The 24,502-nt window shown below is 39.9% G+C and overlaps 3 protein-coding genes across 4 annotated transcripts; all 3 read right to left on the reverse strand.

Annotated features, from left to right (window-relative positions):
* Positions 1-55: 55 nt before the first annotated feature.
* Positions 56-6,660, reverse strand: ro60 (Ro60, Y RNA binding protein). Of its 2 annotated transcripts, none has more exons than XM_044218535.1 (9): positions 6,505-6,660; positions 4,942-5,536; positions 4,246-4,466; positions 3,758-3,904; positions 3,530-3,667; positions 3,313-3,429; positions 2,907-3,023; positions 2,528-2,674; positions 56-1,931 (listed from the first exon to the last, which is right to left on the reverse strand). In XM_044218535.1, the coding sequence occupies exons 2-9, from the start codon at positions 5,516-5,518 to the stop codon at positions 1,779-1,781; spliced, it is 1,617 nt and encodes a 538-aa protein (XP_044074470.1). In that variant the 5' UTR covers positions 5,519-5,536; positions 6,505-6,660; the 3' UTR covers positions 56-1,778. The 2 variants fall into 2 exon arrangements, with proteins under 2 accessions (XP_044074470.1, XP_044074471.1); XM_044218536.1 differs by lacking the exon at positions 6,505-6,660 and adding an exon at positions 6,247-6,406.
* A 5,452-nt stretch (positions 6,661-12,112) lies between these two features.
* On the reverse strand, positions 12,113-14,378 carry LOC122886589 (regulator of G-protein signaling 2-like). Its single transcript, XM_044218967.1, has 5 exons — positions 13,816-14,378; positions 13,657-13,725; positions 13,492-13,553; positions 13,233-13,399; positions 12,113-12,884 (listed from the first exon to the last, which is right to left on the reverse strand). Exons 1-5 carry the CDS (start codon positions 13,857-13,859, stop codon positions 12,741-12,743), a joined length of 486 nt encoding a protein of 161 aa, XP_044074902.1. The 5' UTR covers positions 13,860-14,378; the 3' UTR covers positions 12,113-12,740.
* Positions 14,379-22,157: 7,779 nt separating this feature from the next.
* On the reverse strand, positions 22,158-24,064 carry LOC122887080 (regulator of G-protein signaling 21-like). Its single transcript, XM_044219938.1, has 5 exons — positions 23,784-24,064; positions 23,600-23,659; positions 23,442-23,503; positions 23,187-23,353; positions 22,158-23,088 (listed from the first exon to the last, which is right to left on the reverse strand). The coding sequence occupies exons 1-5, from the start codon at positions 23,864-23,866 to the stop codon at positions 22,903-22,905; spliced, it is 558 nt and encodes a 185-aa protein (XP_044075873.1). The 5' UTR covers positions 23,867-24,064; the 3' UTR covers positions 22,158-22,902.
* Positions 24,065-24,502: the final 438 nt, after the last annotated feature.

Below are 24,502 nucleotides of genomic sequence, written 5' to 3' on the forward strand. Positions count from 1 at the left end.
CAAGAAAGTAATGTTAACTTCCAGGAAGTCAGAAATAGCAAAAAACACAACAATATTTGAAGAGCAGCAAAGTGTTTATTAGGGGTTTACATCGCCACTACAGTCAAGTACTTGTATGTTAAGCAAAATGGATACAACAGACAATATGATGGAATAGAAGTTAATCATGGTGGTAAAACACTTGTGAACTACCATACCTCATAATAACTATCTTTCGTGTCAGACGTTCAACTACAAACATTGTATCAATGATCATATTACACAAATATATTAGCTTTATAGTATTTTGACCTTCAGCCAAAAAGACAGCGGACATTGCCTAGAATTGAAAATGACAGCATTTTGGACAAAAATCCTTCACAGTAACATGGTCAGGAATTTATTTTTCTTCATAAAAAGTGAATTACACCAGGATGAATGATGACTAAGAAGTTTAGTGAATGCTGTCAGTAATTACAGCAATTGCTCTTGACTAAAACAGTAAGCACCACTGTAGTCATTTTCTTGCATTTCCCCAAAATGCATTGGCCCCTAACGCTAAAACACTGTAAGCAGTGTGTATTTATTCTGTTTGAAGAAATATAAAAGCACTGTACTTTAAATCTCTACTGTTACATGTTTTACAAAAGTACATTCAATTAATTTTATTCCAGGAAGGTAGCAATTATGTTAGTTTTTGCATAACGAACATTCTTACATCAAAAATACAGAAACATTTCTGTGCTAGCAGATTCAGTCTTGGTAAACAGTTATTAAATAACTATGATTTGTCCTTCCTGAACATAATAATACAGTAAAATCCAAATTGTAATGCATAGAATTCAGACTAAAATATGAGAACAAGTCCATCTTTCCAACTTACAGTAAACTGACTTACAGCGCCAAACATTGGCATTATTGTTTCACAAAGAAAAATCCCAAATATTCCCCCCAAAATGTATCACCACATTAAAGAGCACCAAGGGTATTCTTTTATAGAATAAATTCGACATGAGCAGAACAGACACCTCAGTTTTAAAATAAAATTGGCTTACGGGAAAACAAATGTTAATACAACAACTAAAGATTGTAGCTAGGCTAAAGGAAAGAGTTGTGTAAATGGAATTCTAGATATTAATATTATTTAAAAAATATTTCTTCCAACCAAATATCAAAGAACTTGAAAAGTCATCAGAATACATTGCAGTGACTTTTGGTGCTTTGTTTCAATCCCTCTCATTTACAGTATATCTGTTAATAATTTACAATAATGCAACATAAAACAGAGGGACAGGCTTTCAAATTTAAAATGCCTCTACTGTCACATCAAACCTGCTAAACTCATACCATAGATACATACTAGAAACTACAGTAAATCCCCTTAAAATAAACCTACAGTTGCACTACACCTCTAACATTCTGACTCTTACACTGTTCCTCCTATTTAATCTGCCAACATCTTGCTATGAATTAGTGGAATTTATCGTTGTATGGGTTAGTGTCTCACCAAGAACCATCAAAGCACTAAACAGCCCGCCATGTGCTGTTCGCACTTAAACTCTTGACAGCATGATATGCAATGACATCATGTCTTATCACTTGTCCAGCCCGCTGGACACTTTGTCAATTTACTTGTAAGCAACATAATATAAAAAGAGAGATTGGAATTGTAAATGTCAGCATCTTTTGGATTACTGCTGTTTTAGGACACTCTACATGCTAAGTGAGCCACGTTGGTCCACTTTGTGCCTTGTTTTTGAACTCTAATGACATGATTCAGAGACAGCCCCAATACTTTATCAGATCAGATCCTGGGCTAGGTTACGAATGACGCTCAAAGCTCCCAGGTCAAAGCCACAGATGCTCAGTAAACCCCTGTCTTCTGTGTCTGCGATGGCGTGTCCAATGGAAGTCAGCCCACACATCACCAACTTGGAACTGGCTCCTGATTTCTGTTGAGAAAATACACATACCAAAAAATATTTTTGTTATTTTCGTTAATTGTTTTTGCAAAAAGCATGTGTATGTATGCTCATATTTACTTTTTAAAAAGGCCCTTAATTGTTCTTTTACTGATGAAAAGTGAATTTGGGCTCAAAATGTCCTTAATGTGATAAAGAGAAAATTTTAAAGTGAGCAGATGGCAGTGTTGTGACTCTTTTGGTAGACAGAAATCCCAGTTACAGTTTTTAGAACTATAAATATTTTCAGTAACTGTCATGTAATTACAGAAAATTGATTGTGTCCTATCGCTCAACCCTATTACAAGTGTCTATCCAACATAACATGAATAACACAAATTTATGACATAAACTGTGTACTGGTCAGATGCCATGTCATTCTGGAAATTGAGAGCTAAGGGATCAGCTTTAATAGTCATGTGAAAAAGGAACCTCATCCCATTTGCCTGATTAAGTCTGTGCCCATCAAAGTGCAAATTAATTCTATCTGATGTTTGTGTGAGCCTATTTTCTAAAACAATCTTTATCACAAACGACATTATTCAATTAAATCCCCTCCGCATGCAGACATGAATGAATAAATGTACTTGTCTATGGTTCTTTAGAGACTCCACTGGGCTGGCAGTAAACGTCCACAACGGGTTGTTGGTCAGAATGATGAACACATCTACAGCTTTCCCATTCTCTGTGGCCCATTTGATGGGAAGGGTGCAGTCTGTGCTCCCACCCGGGATCTGAAACACACGGTATGGTGGAAAGAGAAACAGAGTTCAAGAGCAAGTTATGTTCAGTGAAGTCAATGTGACAGTAGCCTAGTTTACTACTGGACCAATCTGCATTTGTTAGACAATTTGCAACAGATACTGTGCAGTCACAGATGGTTGTAAAATTCCCTTATTCCTACAGTATACTCATCAGTAACTGCAATTCATTTCTTATTCTATGATGCCTTTTATGATGCCTTACCTTAACCAGTTCAACTGTTGCTTGTGCGAGAGTCATGTCAGCAGAGACCGAGCATGGAACCAAAGCTCCTTCAGAGTAGGCCAGGACATGTGTGTCTGCCTCTGACCTTGCGAAAATCTGCGGCAGGCACAAAGGTCAAAAGAAAAGCATGACATCACTACACACACACACACTGATGGCACATCTCTCAGCTAACAACTCCTGGAGGGCCTGTGTGGACTAAGATAATCGCACTGCGGAAGGAATTTCGCAGGAATCCACAGTATGTATCAACAGACCCAATTCCTTGACCCAGGCTTCCTCCAAAGATGGGGCGGCCCTAGCCCTGCTTACAGACGCAGCTGTTCCAACTGAAGCAACAATTACCCACACATTGTGTAGCTATCTACCTCTAGTATTATCTTACCATGGTAATAGCTGCAGCAGCAACAGCAGTGCTAATTGACGTCCCTGGGACAATGCTGCTCAGTGATGTGCTCACATCTACTGCCACTACGAAGCGTTTACCCACAGGCTCCACATTCTGAGGACAGAATTGCGACAGTATGAGAGGTTAAGTGTTGGCTATTGCTATTGGTTTCTTTGATGGTCTGTGAGAAGCTGTGAAAATAAAAAGAACCTACCATAAAACTCTTGTAAAAGGCAGAGTCCATTGCTTTGAGGATGCTGCTGTCTGGTTCCCATTTTGTTTTACCCTGATAGCCTTGGCCTCTTTTATAGTTTTCAGAAGCCAAGAGTATGCTGAAAGGGTGGATCTTTGCCTGGTGATTTCAAGACAGACATTAAATACTTGATCACCGACTCATGTTTCATTCAACTGCACATTAATTAGCAAGATCTATGGGTCCTACCGTCTTTAGTGCCGTCTCGCTCTGGATTCTGTCACAAACAGCTTGCGTTTCTGAACTTCCTGGTTCAAGAATTTTGTTTGACGTCATCTTACCCAAGATCCTTAGCAATGATTGGAGAGGCATTTCCTTCAACAAAGCTCTCCATACCTCCAGAAAAAAACAACCACATATTCCTTTCTCATTTGTACTGATTAGAAAAAATTATTTCCAAATGACAAATACCCTGACAATGCAATGCTGTTTTGCAGCTGAAAGTATTGGAAGTCAAGAGCTTCCCACCAGCATGAACCACGCCACTCCAACAAATAAATCCTTAACCTGTGGAAAAGACTGCTAATTACAATTCACTGCCATTACACAGTATCATTGGTCTATAACGTCGTTTTGATGATGACTAAGGAAGCTCTGAAAATAATCCTCCAGTTTAAATCTCATGACAACAATGAAAAAAATAAAAAATAAATAAAAAGCAAACACAAAACGCTAACCTGTTTGGACTTCAGGTGGTCTGTCAGCAGCTGTTCCCTCTCCAGTTTGTGTTCCTCTATTAAATTGATGACCTCTGTTTCATCACAACTGTGCTTGACCTTCTCCACCACTTCAAGATACGAAAGCACTTTGACAACCTCTTCTGAGTTCTCTTTGTCTGAGTAAGCAATCTGGACTTCTTTCCATCCTTTTGTTACATATTTGCTGATCAAGGCAATTGCTGAAAACACAAAAGGTATGACCTTTACAGTCTTACTTAAGTGGTCTTTTCTCATCTAAGTCAAGATGTAGGATTAAAACGTACATCTTACAGATTGTTAGTCAGGACAGGTTTACACATGTACAGGGACAGGCCAAATACAACAGTAAAAATAAATTAATTAATCTAAACACAGTAGCAATGCAGTAAATAAGAAGCTGGCAAAGATCATGCTTTTGTTAATTTTTTTTAAACAGTAATTATTTTCACTTGATGGCTATTTTTAGCTAGTAGTGCTAAGTGTCTTTCAGTCAGTGTTGGTGAGTGTCTACGTCACCACTGTTTCTTTTCTGTTAGAGTCTGTTTCCCAAAAAAATGTAAAGAAATTGTCTTATGACCTTCACAAGTTATTTACTGCAAGGCAGGGATATTGTAATGATATTATTGCACATCCCCTGTAAATAGCTGTGTATAATGTGGGTCTGTGTAAACTCACCTTCATTAGCTGGTTTGGTGTGGGAGAGCCTGAGCAGATCCTGATGTGACCATCCCTCTCTCTGTTTACATTTGGTCACAGCGGCAGCCAGACTCATAGCATCTTGCTCATTGTACCAGTCAGACACTGCTTTTCTCAGGGCACGCCCCCAAATCCCACACTTCATACCCTCTTTCAATTCCTTCTTGTTCTGGATGAAAGAAAACAGGTGGGCAGGGTCCCGACAAACTTCCTTCAGGGCTTTGAACGCTGCCTGTCTGGTCTTCAGCTCCGAGTGCTGGGAACACAAAGCCAGGGCAAAAAAGGAGGGGCCGAGTCTGACAGCTTGCCCATCCTGAGTAAACCTTTTTACCTCCTCCACCACCTCAGCACCTCGACCCTCTTGCAGCAGGGAGAGCAGCGCTCCGGCGCTCTCCATGCTGACATGACCCTCCTCTCTGGAAGTGTATAGGTCTCCCTCCGAGCCATAGCAGAGGAAGCGGCACAGTCTGGCCTTGTCGCTGACCTCCCATGAGCAACCACCACCTGTTGAGTTCAGTGTGTGGTTGCTCATCGTAGTACTTCCCGATGGCTCCATTGTAACACTATAGAAGGCCTGAAACAGAAAATAGTGAAAGGGAATTTTACTAACTTTTATATTTTACTAACTTTTATATTCATACCACAGTGACTGGTTGACACTTAATGAAAGAGCCCTTTTAACTCTGCCACACATCAGATCAAACTGACAGTGATCAAAATAATCAGTGGACTAAATGTACCAATCACAGCTCAGATTTATTGGAACTATTCCATTATGAGTTCATTTTCTGATTCATGATGCTGGTGTGGGATGGGATTACGCAGCACGAAACATTGCAAATCATGCAACTTCGCAAAGCCCTAACGAAAGATTGAGCTCCGGTAAACTGCTGTCGAGATCATTAGCCATCCAGAGAGGCTCCATGAACACAAGATAATGTTGACTTCGCTAGCGACATTTCTTACTCATTGCCTCAGTGCACTGACAGAAATAACTTAAAGCCGATTACAGGACATGATGATACACATGAGATAAAAGCCACACTGAACTGCTAATAGAGGATGGTAGAAAACCTAAGCACACATAATGCTGTTAACTAGCTAGTCAACCTTAGGTAAGCTAACGTTAACGTTACCAGTTCAGGTTTGCTAACTTAGTTAAGCTAGCAAAGGAGAGCAGTCTGGGCAATTCTAACGTTAGCCAACTGGCTTAGCCGATTTCAATGTTATATTCATGGTACATAGTTATCTAGCTAGTTATGTAGCAAGACATGTCCAACCTACTCCTAACGTTTCTCAGCTGCAACTGCATAATAATCTTTGCCATCCGGTCTCCTCCAACCACAAACTATTAAGTCCCACATCTGAGCCTTTTCCTAGCCGGACACCGGAAAGCTGGGCTAGGCGGTTTGATGCAGCTCGCCTGGGATGGGCAGCTGGCTACCTCGAAACGCTAACCTTAAATAAGAGTTGAGTTGAGTTGGCTTTACTGCAAACCAAAATATTTCGGTCAACAATTACATACTATAGACATGAACTTACCACAATATATGTGCACAGCGCTTAAGTTTTTGATGTAGCTCGATGCAAAGAGGCCTCCCCTCTGACCGTCAGTGAGATAACCAGGGGCGGGGCCGCGATGGATGCTGGGATACAGAGACCATGACACACACTTCCATGATGCTACCACATATCTCTCTCTTTACCTCTCTCAAAATTCAATTGAGTATGGCTTTGTTGGCATGGAAAACAGTTTTTAAAATTGCCTAACTATGTGTGAAATAAAATAAACATGAACCTAAACAAACTAAAAATGCTATTAAAATATATACAGACAAGAAAGATAGGATAATGATAATTAAAATTGCAGACTTGCAGTTAAAAAAGCAAATAAGTGAAAACCACATAACATGCTACATTTTTTTCTGTATGAATGTGTGCTTAGGTCATTCACTGTCCCTCAGGTTGGGGCATGTTGATACCTATTGGTCAGCAAGATCTGCTCTGTCTGCTTCTCCTATGAGTTTATTTTGAATTTTGAGAGGTCATTTAGCTCTTTGAAATCTGAGATTACAGAGCTGAACTTGTTCAAGTAAATGTTTCTTATTTTACTGAATGTTTTACATTGTAGGAGGAAGTGCATCTCTGTCTCAGCCTCACTGTCGAACAGTGACCACATATTCTGATTTCTTTTGGTTGCCATGATATTTTGTGTCTTCCGTTTTCGATTGCCAGTTTGTGATCACTGAGCCTGTAGTTGGTTAGGATCTGTCTCTGCTTTCTATCTCTGACAGCTGAGAGATATTCTGCCAGTTCATAATCTATTTTTGGGGCCAGATAACTTTCTGATCTACTTTGGCTTTTAGTTTCTTCTTTCCAGTGTTCCAAATAGGTTTCTTTACATTGTGTTATAATTTTGTTATACATTTTCTGGGCTCAGCTCTTGGTTTTGGAGGGCTTTGGAATAGAGGTTGTCTACGGGGGCTGGATTTAAGGTGATTAAAAAATGTGAGCGCTCTCTTTTGAATGTTAATTATCAGTGGGTATCTGTCTAATTCTGCTCTTCATGCATTTGTTGGTGTTTTCCTGTGTGCGTGTAAATTAATTCTGCATGGAACGATTCTGTTGGATGTTTGTCCCAACGGGTAAAGATATGATGACAATGGGCTGGATGACACTACCAAATATTTTAAGCGAAATTTTAATTGGAACTTGAAAAATATAAGGTTTTCTCTTAATGGCATTTAGGGCTCTTTTTCGTTTGATGCATTCACTTGTTGAAACTCTCTAATGCTGTTATGGTTATACCAAGGTAGGTATAACTCATACTATGTTCAATGATATGATTATTAATGGTAAAGTGGTATTTGTTCTCCTGACATGTAGGGCATTTTTGAAAATTCATGACATTAGTTTTCTTCATACTTACTGCCAGGGCTCAGTTCTGACAGTACTTTTCTACTATGTCCAGCTGTTGCTGTCGTCCTTGTTCAGTAGGAGACAGTAGAACAAGGTCATCAATGTAAAACACAGACTTCACCTCTCTATCTAGGAGCGAGAGGCCCGGAGCAGCACACTGATCCAACTAACTGTACAGCAAGTTCATTTGTATACACATGAAATAAAGTCGGGCTTAAGTTGCAGCCCTGACGAACACCTCTTCTCTGGGTGAGGAATTCAGTTTGTTTGTCTCCAATTTTAACAGTACACCTATTTTCCATCCATCTTCTTCCGCTTATCCGGGGCCGGGTCGCGGGGGCAGCAGTCTAAGCAGGGACTCCCAGACTTCCTTCGCCCCAGACACTTCCTCCAGCTCCTCCGGGGATCCCGAGGCGTTCCCAGGCCAGCCGAGAGACATAGTCCCTCCAGCGTGTCCTGGGTCTTCCCGGGCCGCCCCGGTGGGACATGCCCAGAACACCTCCCGAGGAGGCGTCCAGGAGGCATCCGGATCAGATGCCCTAGCCACCTCAGCTGGCTCCTCTCGACGTGGAGGAGCAGCGGCTCTACTCGAGCTCCCCGTGTGACTGAGCTCCTCACCCTATCTCTAAGGGAGCGCCCAGCCACTCGGCGGAGGAAGCCCATTTCGGCCGCTTGTATCCGCGATCTTGTCCTTTCGGTCACTACCCAAAGCTCATGACCATAGGTGAGGGCAGGAGCGTAGATTGACCGGTAAATCGAGAGCTTTGTCTTTCGACTCAGCTCCTTCTTTACCACAACGGTCCGATACAGCGCCCGCATCACTGCAGGCGCTGCACCGATCCGCCTGTCAATCTCACGCTCCATCCGTCCCTCACTCGTGAACAAGACCCCGAGATACTTAAACTCCTCCACTTGGGGCAAGGACTCCCCACCCACGCGAAGAGAGCAAACCACCTTTTTCCGGTCAAGAACCATGGCCTCAGATTTGGAAGAGCTGATTCTCATCCCAGCTGCTTCACACTCGGCTGCAAACCGTCCCAGTGCATGCTGCAGGTCCTGGTTTGAAGAAGCCATCAGAACGACATCATCTGCAAACAGCAGAGATGAGATCCTGTGGTTCCCAAACCGGACACCCTCCGGCCCCTGACTGCGCCTAGAAATTCTGTCCATATAAATTATGAACAGAACCGGTGACAAAGGGCAGCCCTGGCGGAGTCCAACATGCACCGGGAACAGGTCTGACTTACTGCCGGCAATGCGAACACAGCTCCTGCTCCGGTTATAGAGGGACCGGACAGCCCTTAGCAAAGGGCCCCAGACCCCATACTCCCAGAGCACTCCCCACAAAGCGCCCCGGGGCACACGGTCGAATGCCTTCTCCAGATCCACAAAACACATGTGGACTGGTTGGGCAAACTCCCATGAACCCTCGAGCACCCGATGGAGAGTATAGAGCTGGTCCAGTGTTCCACGACCGGGACGAAAACCACTCTGCTCCTCCTGAATCCGAGGTTCGACTATCGGACCTATTTTCCAAATACATTGATTTAACCAGATCATACATTTTGCCCCCCATACCACAATGTAGAAGTCTGTAATAGAGCCCTTCATGCAAGTCGAAAGCTTTCTTGAAGTCAATAAAACAAGTGAATATCTTTCCATTTTTTGTTTTGGTGTTGATGTTTGTTGATTAGTGTGTGAAGGGTATACACATGGTCAGTGGTGCGGTGTTTTAGGAGAAAGCCAATTAGATTTTTACTCAAGATGGAGTGCTCTTCAAGGAAATGTAGTATTATTTTATTTAGAATACTACAGAATAGTTTACCTAGACAACTGCTGACACAGATGCCACAGTAGTTACTAGGGTCTGATTTGTCCCCACTCTTGTGAATGGGGGAAATGAGTCCTTCGCACTAGATGTCAGGAAAACGTCCTGACTGTAATACGATATTGAACAACTTCAACACTGCATCTCTGGGGTGCTGCATTTGAGCATTTCTTTTTTAATGCTGTCTGGACCACAAGCTTTTCTTGGCTGGAGAGACTTTGTCTGTGTGGTCACAAATCAAGAGGGTTTTGGTTGTCTTTAATTGTTTCTTCTAATGTTTGGAATTTTTGTTTTATAATACATTGATCTGAATTAATTAGATTTATTGGTATATCTTTGTACATATTTTCAAAATGTGCTCTCCAGATGTCACCATTTTGGATGGGTGGTGCTTGTTGTTGCTTTGTGTTGAAGTTGTTCCACATATCCCACAATTAATTTTGATTAATGGCGATTTCAATATCTTCAAGTTTCATGTGGGTACAATTTAGTTTTTTGTTCCTTATTGCACGTTTATATTTGTTTTAAATGTCATTGTATTTAGTGCATAAGGCTGGGTTATTTGGTTGGCGATGTTTTTCATTTGCTATTTTTCTCAGGTCTTTTCTGATGGTCTTGCATTCTTTATCAAATCATTTTGCTTTTTAACAGGCTTCCGTTTTTGTTTTATAAGGTTAGCTTTAATAGCTTCTTTCTGAAATATCATATTGATATCATCAATGGCCTTTTTTACACCATCTCTGGTAGGGGCATATTGATTTTGGTTAAATATTGATGTCATTCATCAGATCAGGTGAGTTCAAGACCATGATGAATTTGTCTCCACTGTCTTGGGCCCATCTGTAAGTCTCTCTCTCTCTCTTTCTTTCTTTTTTCTTTCTTTCAGACATACACACACACACACTATGATTTGTCTACTGTCAGATTTTACCAGTAATGCATGGTGATACAGCAGAGTGTTCTGTTTTGGCACTGTTGGATCTCTGCAGCTTTTGACACTGTGGACAACAGGATCCCAATCGACAGACTTAGGCAGTGGGTGGGTATCCCTGGGTCAGCCCTGCAGTGGTCCTCCTCTTACCTCGCTGATAGGAGTTTCTCTGTTGCTTCTGGCAACTATGCCTCTTCATCTGAAATTCTGTTTTGTGGTGTGCCCCAAGGTTCAGTCCATGGTCCGATTCTGTTTGCCTAGTAAAAGGTCTCATGTCACACCGATTTTGATTTCTCTTCTCTGGCTTCCCATCAAATTCAGAATGCAATTCAAGGTTATTGTGATCATTTATAGGTCTCTGCATGGTCAAACACCTGCCTACATTAGATATTTACTGCAGCTCTATATTACCAGCAGGTCTCTAAAGTCCTCTGATAAGGGTTTGTTGGTTGTTCCTCGATCCAGACTTAAAACTAAAGGGGACCGTGCTTTTGAGGTTGTGGCTCCTAAACTTTGGAACTCTGTCCTGTGAGAGACCTGTGGACACTGTGGCAACCACTTTGTGATGTTCTGCTCTTGAAAGGTACTATATAAATAAAGTTACTTACTTACTTACTTGATTTCTCTTTACTTTTGGCTTACAGTAGTAGGTCATTAAACATTGATTTTGCTTTTGACCACTCAGTTCACTCATAAGCTGAGTCCCATGCAGAGTAGTAATTGTACAGTGCATCTCAACCCGGCACAATACTTTTATTTAAAAAAAAAAAAAAAAGTTTCTAAGTGAAATATTCATTCCAAAACTCCCCCTGACACCCGGATCATCTGGTGGTCACAAGCAGTTTATACATTTGGCCCAGATATATCATCTCTCCCCTGCTACATCTTTCCATTCCAATATTTGTACGCCCCTCCATGCACTCCTACATTCTTCATCTCATCGCTTCTTCCCTTTTTAGCTGCTCCTTCTCCTCGTGATGCTTTGACCACTATTTCCATAATCATATGAGAACTGCTACAGACAGGCTGCAGAACATGGAAGCAGGCACAGAAGAAAGAACCTATGACTTCGGTAGCCATCCTGTAAATGTAATTTTCATTTTCTATAGTAGTTCTGATGAAGCCAGGCTGTGTCCACCATTAGGCCTTTTCCACAGAGGACATTCTGACATGTCACAGTAGGAAACGCACAGGTGTAAATAATAAAATGATTGATGGCTGAATTCCATTTAGCTGCTTCTGTTTCGGGTTACACAAATAAAACAACACAGGTAATAGTTAACATCATTATCACCTATCATTGTCACAAAAGGTTTTATTTTCTCGTTATTGCACACAACCTTTATAGCCTATTTTTCTACAAACATTGAGGTCAGTAAAAGCATATTTTTCAGTTGCCACTGGGTGGCAGTAGCACATCATCTGTAAGGATACATGATGCATTTTTATGACACCCATGAAGACACACATAGTCTTTTTGATTAGTTTATGAGTTTTTGCAACAGTTAAACAATTTGTATGAATTTACCACAAAATAAAGTCCATAGCATTACTAAGCTTCATGATGCATACATGGCAAAATCAATAGTGTTTAAGTGCAAACTCCCAAAATACACAGAAGTCCTGCAATCACGTGCCTTTCACTTGTATAGAACCATAAATATTGAGGTTTACAATTTATTTACATTCAAGGCATTGGCTGTCTCAGCCAGAAACACGACAGGATTAAAAACCACAGCTTTACTTTTGGTGATGCCCAGTGTTCACTGTGCACCAGATGGCACCGCCTGCAGAATGTTATGTCCATTGCACTGGCACAGCTTTCAGTCCTGTCAGACGTTACATTGTTGAGGTGACATTTTTTAGGGAAGGGGAAATCTCTGCACAGTGTCTATCAACAGCAGTTCCTGAGCCTGTGTCTGTGCAACACTTTACACCATCAACATGCATGATGTCAGTCCTTGTGCAAGAGACAGAGGTCACTCTGCAGAATGATTGGTTTGAATCATGCTGTATTAAATCTCCAGTGCTCTTTATCTTCAAGGCCTTTCGGTGCTTCCCAAGGCCTCTCTGCTTACAAGCTGCATCAAATAGGACTTGCTATTGCTCAGATTGAATGAAGCGTGGGAAGAAGTCGTTCTCCATCAGGCTGTAGATTTTCTTCTGTGCCACAACAAAACATGATGTACCTGGTTGCTGGAGACTCTGGCTGATGATCTCTTTTGTGTGGAAATCTAAGTTTACCTGCAAAGATATGTTAAGCAATACAGCTAAACATGCTGTTTCAATTTAGACAGGTATTGTGCAGCACATAATGTGCAATATTTGCAGCCATCTGCATCATTACCACAGTCGGAAAGTAACTATTTAAAACGCTGGTTGCTGTTGTTGATGTACAGTAAATGATACAGGTCAGTGTATTTTTAGGACTTCAACGACTTGAACCCTTTTTTCAAAAAAAGGGAACTTGCTGTCACTTTTGCAATAAACACATTGTCTATTCATGTGCAAACTAAATTATGTTTTTCTTATTCTAAGCTTATCATCTTATTTGAGCTTATCATTCGGCCATCTCATGGAGTTTGTTTTTACCTGTTTGGGAGATTCAGCCCTGACGAACTCTTCATAAATACTTGCTGCCGCCCGTGTTAGCGCCTCTGGACTGTCAAAGGTTTTGAACTCTTGACAGGCGAGCCAGAAGTCCAGATTTTCCTCACAGAACTTTGATTTCAGAAAGTTCCGAAATGCTTTTTGTCCACCTTTTACACAAGAGAACATAACTTCATTATAAAGAAAACAGTAACCAACCATGATATTAGTTTTGTATTGCTTGAAAGCAGGTGAAAATTACGTTTCTGGGAAAGGAGTGTCTCAAGAGATTCTCCCAGTAGGCTTGTTTCATTTGTTTCCTGTCTGCAGACGGAGGACAAGGAAGTTTTTTGGATTTATTCACATTTTAAAGAAAGCATTAAAGTACAATATTAATATGCAGTATGATTAAATAAAAAAAAAACACCTGTTAATTTTCCTCCAGGGTAATGGACTCTGGATTAAGTTATGTATTCTGGATTTCCATGCCTTATGTCTACAGGAGAGGATAACAGTAGGAATATTAAGAAAGTCTAACTGTCTTAATAAGGCTCATTACATTGCAAATGAGACATACTGTACTTACATTCTGTTTGTGTCCTGTGTCCATGTCTTAGAGAGCCCACTCATTGTTGAATATGAATTACACTACCTCCTCTATGAATTCTAATTTGATGGTATCTCTCAGCAAAGTGCCGCTGGAGAATTAGATTTCAGTTAGATTTCCAACCTCACAGCTTCAACACTGGATCCTGACTCCCTCTTCTTACTGATGATGGTCAAAGCCAGAGTGGAATTCGACTGTGGGTCAAGACACCACGTTTCTCCCTGAACTACAGGTCTCAGCACTCCCCACCCCTTACGTCTGGCTATTTTTAACCTCTGTTGACGCACAGCCTGATTGTTACGTAATTAGAAGGATCCACATGAATACTCAAAGTGCGGTCAAACCTTTTGCTCTTCCTTAATGTTTAATTATAGAACAAAACTTGGCTGTTTATCTCAACCCCCATCACATTCTCCACAGTTAAAGGCATAGGCTGTTGAAAGTCATCCAGTCTTCTATGTTATTTAGCTCACCCAGCCAAGTCTGTGCTATTCTTAGTCACAGGTCGGTCACAAGTTTCTTTTAGCAGTTTTGCTTTTTCTATGCCGTTCCTTCTGTGTGTCTTTCATTCACAGTTTGCAGATTATCTCCCCTCCACTGTCATTGCTGTTCTTCATATTTTGGCATTTTCCCACTTTTTTCTTTAAATGAATTTAAATTTCACGTTACATGCAATTTACAGCATTTTAAAGGGGTCTTCATTGCAGTCAATTTAGCTAAAGAAGTGATATGCCTCTTATAGAATCAATATTAATTTGTTAGGATAAGTAAAGTGTGTTTATGTATTTGAAACTGTGTTTTTGAAAGTGATATTATTGCCAGTTGAACATGAGAAGTTGCAATATAGTGAAAGTTGTTTTCTGGAAGGAAGAATTCAATATCAGCACTAGAAACTTGGGGTGAATTCAAATTGGTATTTGTTACAGTCTCATGATTTAAAGGCCCATTCTGTAATTTTTTACACATATTACAGGTACAGTATGTTTGCATACAATATAACTGGAGTCTTTTGTTTGTTCATTTATGTAGTTGAAATTATTGCCTGTTTTTAATATTGCAGCATTGCTTGAATTACAGTAAACCTTAACTTAGATTTAGCTGTTGTTAGTATTGTTAGTCAGTAACAGGGGACCAAATAAGATAAATTATGGATATTATATTTCAATGCACACTCTCTTTGGTGCCAGAGCAATTAATACTGGATAAAACCCTTCAGTTACTTTCTCACCAATCTGATAAGTACCTCTTTAGAATTTTAAGAGCAGCAGCACTTAAGCAGATAACCAAAAATTGGCTGACCGCATCACAAACAAAAAGTGGAAGGAGATTATTAATGAAGTTTACAAAATGGAGACGATAACTCGTACCATTAGGAATTCAGTTAATTTATTTGAATTTAGATGGAATAAGACCAGAAAAACATACGTCATACATTGAGAATTAGAGGTGCACATTGAGATCTTATAATGAAGATTTCACAGTAATATAAATATAGAGAGGAAAGAAGATGTAAGGGGCGCAAATGTGCAGATTGCTCTGAGCCAAATCCAGATGTTTCTTTTCTTCCCCCCATATTTAATTTACATAGTTATTTATTTTATGTATCAGGTAAAATGTTTTTTTTTGTTGAGGGAGGCAAGGGTGGGGGAGGAGATGGGAATGGGGATGGAGAGGGGGGCAACAGACATATATATTGCGATTTCTTTGATTCCTTTGGGAAGTAATTATTGTAACTATCACTTGAGTATAACAAGACAAGAGTATACAACCAGCAGCTCTGTGGGACTGTATTTTGACATAATTTGACCTGATGATGGTGCAAGAGAAAAAGTCAAATTCATCCTGAGGGTGACATGAATGTTTCATAGCAATCCATCCAAAAGTTGTCAAGACATTTCACTCAAAAACATGTTGTGTAATGTCAATCTGCTGGTGGCACTAGATGAAAAATGAGGGAATCACCAAAGTCATTAGGACACATGACTGGGAACTATGAATGTTTGTACAAAATTTCATGGTAAACCATTTCGTAGTAGCGAGGTATTTCAGTCTCGACCAAAGTTGCAAACCAACAGCCCGAAAGACTAACATAGCCATCCCTACAGCCATGCCACTAGCATGGCTGAAAGTGTTATGGTCATAAGCTCAGAAAACTGAAAAACTGCTGCGTTAACTGTTAAAAACAACTGGTAATGATAGTTAGCTCTGCATAAGAATCTGAAAGTGACAATTACTTCCTCTTTTTTTTTGGCTAAGATATTCAAGCTCACCTGTCTCTTTGTTAGAACACATTTAACCAGTTTAGGATTGTTCTTTTAATAGACTCTCACAGTTAAAAATAAAACACAATCAGTGAATTACTGTGTGCTTCACATGGAATGTAAACATGAAACTGCTGAACCGGACATCACCGTGAATGAGACGTACAAAGACCACACAAATCAAACAAAAACCGGTATAGACGAGTCTGAACTTGAACATCCCACTGAAACAAGGACTTGATGCACATGAATTAGTATGTGGTTTGCAGGACCAGACTGGGCTGTGTGGAACAGGAAGTAGCCGTGAGAGGGAAAACTTGCGGCTTCATATACATCCAAAAGTGAGCTGTAAAGTTTTCATAACTTGTACTTTGAATGCGAGATAAAGTAATCAACTAAATGGAGTTAAGTGGTGCAGACTTCAGTTGCTAACCCCATGTGCTTTGAGTACACCTATGTCACCATACACACAGTCTTGTTTAGTTATTAGAGTCATAATAAAGTTACAGCTAGTTACAACAGTGGCAGCTAGAACAAGTCAGTAAAATCTCCTGTCCTATCCAATCAGCAACTCATAACCTCACTGTTGAGGCCTATACTGTAAATTATATATACAGGTATACTTTTAAAGTTACCACAATGTTAAACATATTAAATTATCTCACCCACTTTGACTCAAAAAAAGAAAAAAGAAAAAAAGAATGGAACCATGTGAGTTAATATGAACGTTTTTGTAGCACACATGATTCATTATTAAGGTCATTGGTGAGGAAGTAGTGTAAACACAGGCAGAGCAGAGAAACAAAACAGAATATCTAGGTCTGCTTTCACATGAGCGTTACACCATTACCTACATAAAACCAGTGTAATCGCACTTATTTAGGCCACGGGGACCAGACTATGCAACAAACCTGAATAAAACTCAGAGTGGGTCAGCATCATGTTTGATCATCGCAATCATCATCTTAAGCTTTTGTAGTCTGCGTGACTCTCATGAATAATTCAGTAAAATTTTGCAGCATATAAAACTGTGTTGTTCTAAATTAAGAAGTTATATAACCTCTATATAATGCACTGTAGATATAAATATAGAGCCTAGATTTGCATGATAGGCTTTTAGCCTTGTGGTCACTGGGGTATACTTTTGATCACATATTAGTTTTACATAATACCTTGGCAGCTAAAACCAAGGTTGAAAAAAGTTTTACAACTTTTTGCAATTTACATCAGGGCAGTGTGGTGGCTCGGTGGTTAACAGGTGGACGTATTGTTGAGTTTAACATGTTAAAATAATAATAATAATAATGATAATAAAACTTTATTTATGGAGCACTTATCAAAACAAAGTACAAAGTGCTTCACAACAAAAGGAATAAAATACCACAGTGAATGATGAGATATAAAGAAATAAAATACACAAAAGCAATAAAATAAACAGCCAGTTCAGGTAAAATCAGGATATGCTTTCAGATAAAAATGTGTTTTGAGACGAGACTTAAATGAAGACACTGACTCAGACAATCTAATTTCTTCGGGCAAGTTGTTCCATAGCAAAAGCTATCAGGGCAAAATGAATGTTAACAAGCATGATCAAGTGGGTTTTCTCTGTGTGCCCTAGCTTTCTCTCACAGTCTGAAGACCAGCAGGTCAGGTGGACTGGAAACTCTTTGTGTTTCCAGGTTGTTTCCCTGTCTTCCAACTCTGATATTGAATTTTACTATGTGGTCAAAAAAATGTTGTTAAACCTGTGTTCACATAAGAGGTTAAACTACTGAACTCTGGTAGGCTTACTTAACGCACTAAAGTATATTGTATGTAGTCTACTCTGCTTTCAGTTTAAACAGAAAATAAAAACACTGAAAAAACACTTCTGCTTTTTAGCATGCTAGCAGCGTGGCTCTAGGCATGGCAATGTTGGTCGGACCGTCCACATTTGGTCCAGACTGAAATATCTCAAGAACTACTGGATAGATTGCCATGAAATTTCATGGACATTGATTGTCCCCAGAAGATGAATCCAACCAACTTTAGTGATACTGTGACCTCTTCCAGCACCACCAGCAGGTTGACATTTTTGGCTATTGGTGAAATATCTTGACAGCTATTGTATGGGTTGTCATGAAATTTGGATGACATTCATGTTTCCCGCAGGATGAATTGTAATAACTTTGGTGATCCCTTAACTTTTCATCTAGCACCACCATCAGGTCAAATTTTCATTTGTCCAATACTTTGGTTTATGACCAAATACCTGCAAAACTAACGACATTCCCATCAGCCTCAGCTGTACTTTGTGTTTAGTGCTGATTAGCAAATGTTAGCATGCTACATGGTAAACTAAGATGGCAAACATGGTAAACATTACCTGCTTAATAAGACGGTGTAGTCCCTCATTCGTCCAGGAGTGTTCTATCGTAGAAAAGGTTTCAGTCGTAGTCATCTGGACACTGTTTTCAGAATCAAGACATTTCGGCTCCCATCTGGAAGTCATTCTCAGTTGTGAAAAAATGGGACGGGAACTAGAAATTTAAGCTACTCTGAGTTACATAAGCCCTGCCCTCAGGAAGGAGTCTACCTGAGTATCTGTTGATTAGCTAGTTTCACCTGAAACTGACCTAATTGTTTCCATGATGGCCCAGTAATCCGGATGGGAGCTGAAACGTCTTGATTCTGATGACTATGACTGAAACCTTTTCTACGATTACCTGCTTAGCATCAGCATGTTAGCATTGTCATTGTGAGCATCTTAGCATGATGATGTTAGCATTTAACTCAAAGTGGCTGTTTTGACACGCGCCATTCGACGCCGATGTGTTTTGGCCTTTAGCCTCACTTTACTGTGTTCTGCCTTGCTATATCAAACCCTTTGTGGCACCAATTTTTGTTTGTTCCTTCAAATACATTTTGTAATTAAGTGGTAACTTGAATGATAAATGTATTCTGTATTAAATCTTATTGTGATAAAATTGGTCATACCACTGATTTTTTTAACCCTGTTTGACTGAAATAAATTTTTATCTGGCAGAAAATTTCTATATTGGAACATTTTTCACCTGAAATAGACCGGAAACAAAGCCTTCATTGTTGAACTAGTTGAGTGACCTCCAGTAAACAGTGGTTCCAAGGAGATGACACACATGGCAGCTAAACCTATGGCTTTCACATGTGAATTCAGTCTCAAAGACTAAATAGATGGGGAAAGATATCCTCAAAGATACTTGTCATGCATTGCGTGACAACTCGATCATCCTGCCTGATATGACCTAATTTTTTGATGATTTATGTAGCTTCTTTTCGTCAAATGACTAATCTATCACACGATCATCTTGTTACTAATAAAAAGAGCAGTGCAAATAAGGAAATGATGAAACAATGGTCCATCCATGTCAGTTTAACACCTCAGCTGCTTCTGAGTATAAAAACAATGTTCTCATACTGCTGAAAGCTCTTTTGGCAAAAAGACAAAATTATTGTGGTGCCTTGTGCTGACAATTTGATGTCTATTGCCCTCTAAAAGCACAAAAGAGTTTCAGAGGCATTTGTGTAAGTGCATCTGCCTCTGTGCGCTTGCGCAAATGCAAGGATGCATGAGTGAGATTAGAAGAGGATGTGGTAGAGCGCAGAGTGATAACTTGATGGGTTCCCACAGAGAAACTTCCTTTTTGGTGCTTTTTTGTGATTTAAATGCAGTTTCTGTTTTAAAACTTTCTGCTCCATTATGAACAATGTATGAGGGTGATGCCTGATTGCTATAGTGATAAATGAAAGACTGAATGGTAAAATAAGGACTAAATTAATCATAGAATAGTGCGAAGTGCTTGAAACACATTCAAAAGCATGAATGGCCAGTAACACATGAAGGCTGATGTAAGAACAGATGCTGCGTAGGTGGGAACATTATGTGATAACCTGTCTTATTAGTATAGCCTTCACTGTGGTCCTAGTTTTTAACCCTTTAAACCTCACTCACAACCTCATGCTATGCAGCCAGACACAGAACTGTATTTTAAATTCTAGTGGTAACCTCATAGTTCCCAAAGATGCCAAATATGCAAGGCCGAATTTTGGAGAAATGTGCATAAAATGATGTACAAGTTGTTCCAATTTGTCTTTGGTTTGAGTGTTTCACTCAGTATAAACACCTTATACTGTAGCTTCAATAAGGAGCAGAGACAAGCTGATACAAAACATGAAGTAGGCTACATGTGATAGTGTCAGTTAATGTAAAGTAAGATGGTTTTTCCAACCTTAAGGCTGTTTAAGAGGAAAAAGGGGGAAAACTGTATGCTTTGGAAAATCCGCTTATTCGCTGAGAGTTGGAAGACTGATACTACACTGTCAAATACATTAAATATGGTATGGGCAGCAGCCGGTTAGTTTAGTTTAGCACAAAGACTGGAACCTTGGGGAAACAGCTAGAAAACAAAACAAATGAGATATTAAGTGAGTTTTAGAGGTGCAGCTAGGTGAATTTTTTGATCCTTTGGACAGAGCCATGCTAGCTGCCCAGTCTTTGTGCTAACCAAAGCTAACTGGCTGCTGGCTGTAGCTTCATATTGACTGTACAGACATGAGAGTGGTATCCAGTTCTAATAATACATCCATGAGCTCAATGTGGGCAGCTCCCGACGGCTCCGGCAGTAGCCATCTTGGCAGTGCCTGACTCCGGCTAATCTAAAAATGGGCAATGAGGTGGAGCTGCGGGCCGAATAAAGCCTGGTTGCTGAACAACTTAGCGGCTAGCCACCTGAGAGGGCACCCACCTGTCACTCAAAGCGACCATGTCCTTAAATATGCACACCTTTAAGCCTTAATATTATTTAAATGGGTAAATTATATAAAAATTCATTCTCCGTACAGTTGGGTAAATTAAGGAGAAAATTAGCTATAGAGACAAAAAACGATTTTTTTACCAGGCTGTAAACATGTTTATTTCTGCTGTAAAGTTGGGGGATTGACTCGCTTTTAGAGCCAGCCTCAATTGGCAATTTGAGGAACTGCAGTTTTTCAAGTTTGTATCTCTGCAGACGAGAGACTTTGAGAGGGAGTAACTGTCATTAATTTTTTTATTGGGCTAATCAGAGGCTTACAATCCACTGTCAGTCAAAAAATAATTTCACCAATATGAACCAGTTGTCAATCACTTTTTAATTCAGCGAATTCTGCTTCACAGTATTATAAGGGGGGCACACAAACAACTCACGCTCCATCCATCATTTGTTTTGTGCGGACAACTTTTCAACTAGCTAGCGCTACCTTACACTGTCTGCTTCTCAACTCCTTGATCATAACAGAATATAGTAACTTTTACCACTGCTCAAGAAAACGTGTTCTTTGATTAGATTCCTTCCAACACTTCCGGCTTCCACTGCTTTTCTAGCCTGTTAGCTTACTACTGTAATTTCCCATAGAGATTAGCAAGTTAGCTAACATTAGCTTGCATTTTACTGCATACAGCCTGTGGTAGCTCATTAGCCACCCGCGTCTAGCTTTCCAACAAAACTTGTGACGTGTGATTTCTAAAATGAGCAGTGGTGAAAGTTACTATATTCTGTTCCATTTTAAAATGTTGATTAAAAATGTTTGTTGATACCTTAATCCTTTGACTAGAGCTGAAAACTTTCAATCTAAACATTGAGAAACAGCTTAAGTTTGTTTCTTTGTGTCGAACCTCCCCCTTCTCCTATTAGAATGATGATTAGCCAAATTAAAAAGTGATTGACAACTGGTTCAGGCAGCATAATGGTGAAATTAGGTTTTGATTGACAGATGATTGTAAGCCTCTGATTGGCCAAATAAAAAAATTATTGACAGTTACCCCTCCCATTCAAAGTCTCCAGTCTGCAGAGACACCCTACTCCAGTATTTCGCACTTCTGCGTTGGCTTCATTTTTCAGCCATGGAGGTTGCCGCTTGGTGACTAATTGCTTTCTGGATTCTTAAGGTGATGTGTACCTAAAGATTGATGGGAACCTCACCTTGTTTGTGGCTGTCTATTTGATAAGAACAGATTTTAGTCACTTTGGCATTGTACATTTAAAATAATTTGTTTTATACAGATTGCATTGCAAATGTGATATCTTTTTTATTAAATATGTACAAATCCATCTTAATATTCACATTCACAACATTTTCACAACTGTGGAAATCATTTTCAACATATAGCTTATAACAGATTATTATAGTTGTAACATATCAATTATTTCAGTGTGACAGCACTGATGTCAGAATGTAAAACTTCTAAATGCAAAATGCTGTGCATAAAAATCCACATTTGGATAGCATCTACTTATCTATTGCTTTAGTGAGATATCAATAAACTACTGATGGTGTGCAAATGTAGAGACCAGCTCGTGCCCTTGCATCTTGGGTGGAAGGTGTTGTTTGCACCACATACACTTCCTGGCATGTCTCACAGAAAGTCCCCAGCATTTTCACTACATAATTGTGGCATCTCTGGGAAGTCTGCTGCTGTTGATTCAACTGTAGCCATTTCTGGCCTCAACCCATGTTTTTTCAGTAAACCAGTTGGTTTTGAACAAACTCTCTTCAGCGTTTTTACTACAGAGCTGACTTCTCGTAACACAGTCAAATGTGGCCATGGGCAACCCCAAAGCATGTCTTCTCCAATTCAACAGGAAGGCATTAATGTGTTGAAAATGACATGTTTTTGGTGTTAAAGAATTGCCACTACTGGTCCCAGGACAAGCAAACACACACCACAGCTTCTCTCAGGTAGTCCAGCATTTGCCTCAGCTTCATAGTCCAGCTCCTATGAACACAATGTCTCTGGTATCTGTTTTCCTTACATCTTCACCGATTCTGATGTGGAGTCCAGCAGAGCCTGATAGATGTCAGACCTGAGGAAACGTGGGTAAGAGTCCCTCTCCATTAGCCCGTACACGATCCTCTGGGCATCGTCGAAACACACTGTGGTGGGCGCCTTAATGTTCCGCCTGATCAGGTCTCTGGTCTTGTGATCAATGTTGATCTGGAAACAGAGAAATAAAAATAATGAGGACGATAAATACTAAAATAGTAGCAGAGTTATTGTAAAAAGAACTGTCAATCTGTCTGCATTATAAATACCTCTCTCGCAGCCTCAGCTTGAATGTAGCGTTTGAAGATCTTTTTGGCCCTGGAGGACATCCTAAAGGAAGACTTTATCTTCTTATAGTCCTCACACACCAGCCAAAACTCAATGTTTTCATCACTGAACTCTGACTTTAAGAAGGCCTGGAATATCTTCATGCCATCTAAACAGATAGGAAAAATGAGCAGCAGTTAGCCAATGTTGAGGAAGAACACTGACTATGTAACTTGACTTAGTATTGATCAACTTACATTTGGATGATAGAAGTCTGTCTAGTGACTGTGACCACTGGGACATCTCCTCGAAACAAAGCCTGCAAAAGAGGTGTGCAGTGTCACTCACACATATTCAACAAGTATGTCAACAGTTTAGATGTTTAGTTTCCAGTGGAGAGGTTTTCTTCACTTACCCTTCAGTATTAGGGGCTTGCGATGATCTACGCTGCAGCCGAGACTTCAGGTTTCCTCCCCTGGTTAACCAAACAAACACAAACCAACAAGGCTTATTTTACTGACATGTTCTTCTTAAACTAAAAGGTTGATTAGCAGTGACACAAAAAAGTAGATAAAGCACAGTAATAATACAATATTTACCGGTCTTTTCCCCTCTTCTTGTTGTCAGTGTCCATGTTGAGGTGCTGCAGCTCCCTTGGTGGTGATGTGATTAGACTTGGCATGACAACAATGCTTTGTACATGTGTGACTGTGTGTTGGGCTGCTCTTAGAGTTGTGAGATCTGCGACTGCGACTGTGTCTGTTTGATGTATCCGCTCAGTGTCAACTTATATATGTACAGCAGAAGTCTGAAATGAGGTTGGTGAGTAGCGTCACAACATCATTCTGAACTAACCACAGAAAAAGAGGAAGTTGGTGATGACGCAAACTTGCATGGACTGCAACTAAAGCAGTCTGTGTGTACTGTACTTAGACCTGCATCGTGACTTGTTTGTTTCAAAGTCTGGGGATGCAAATGAGGCAGTGGAAAATTCAGCAGTAGATAGGCAAATGTTTTAGTCTCTGTTCCAGTTTCAATTTCAGCACTCCCAGTCAAACAAACAAACTGAAACAGGTAAAGATCCTCTTAAGCTTGTGGATCACTTGTATTAGGTAGTGAAAAACATTTTAATGTGACTATCATGGGTCAAAAAAACCAAACAGCTAATGACTGATAAAGAATCAATAGCATCCTGACAATAGCAACTTTTCCTCTCATGACATCATGTTTTCTTTAAAGTGAGACTGTGTAACTTTTGAAGGAAGAAATAAAACATTCTTCCTTTTACAAATGAAAAGTTGAACTTATAAGCAATAAA

This window comes from Siniperca chuatsi, linkage group LG13 (genome assembly GCF_020085105.1).
Source record: "Siniperca chuatsi isolate FFG_IHB_CAS linkage group LG13, ASM2008510v1, whole genome shotgun sequence".
NCBI classification, from domain to species: Eukaryota; Metazoa; Chordata; class Actinopteri; order Centrarchiformes; family Sinipercidae; genus Siniperca; species Siniperca chuatsi.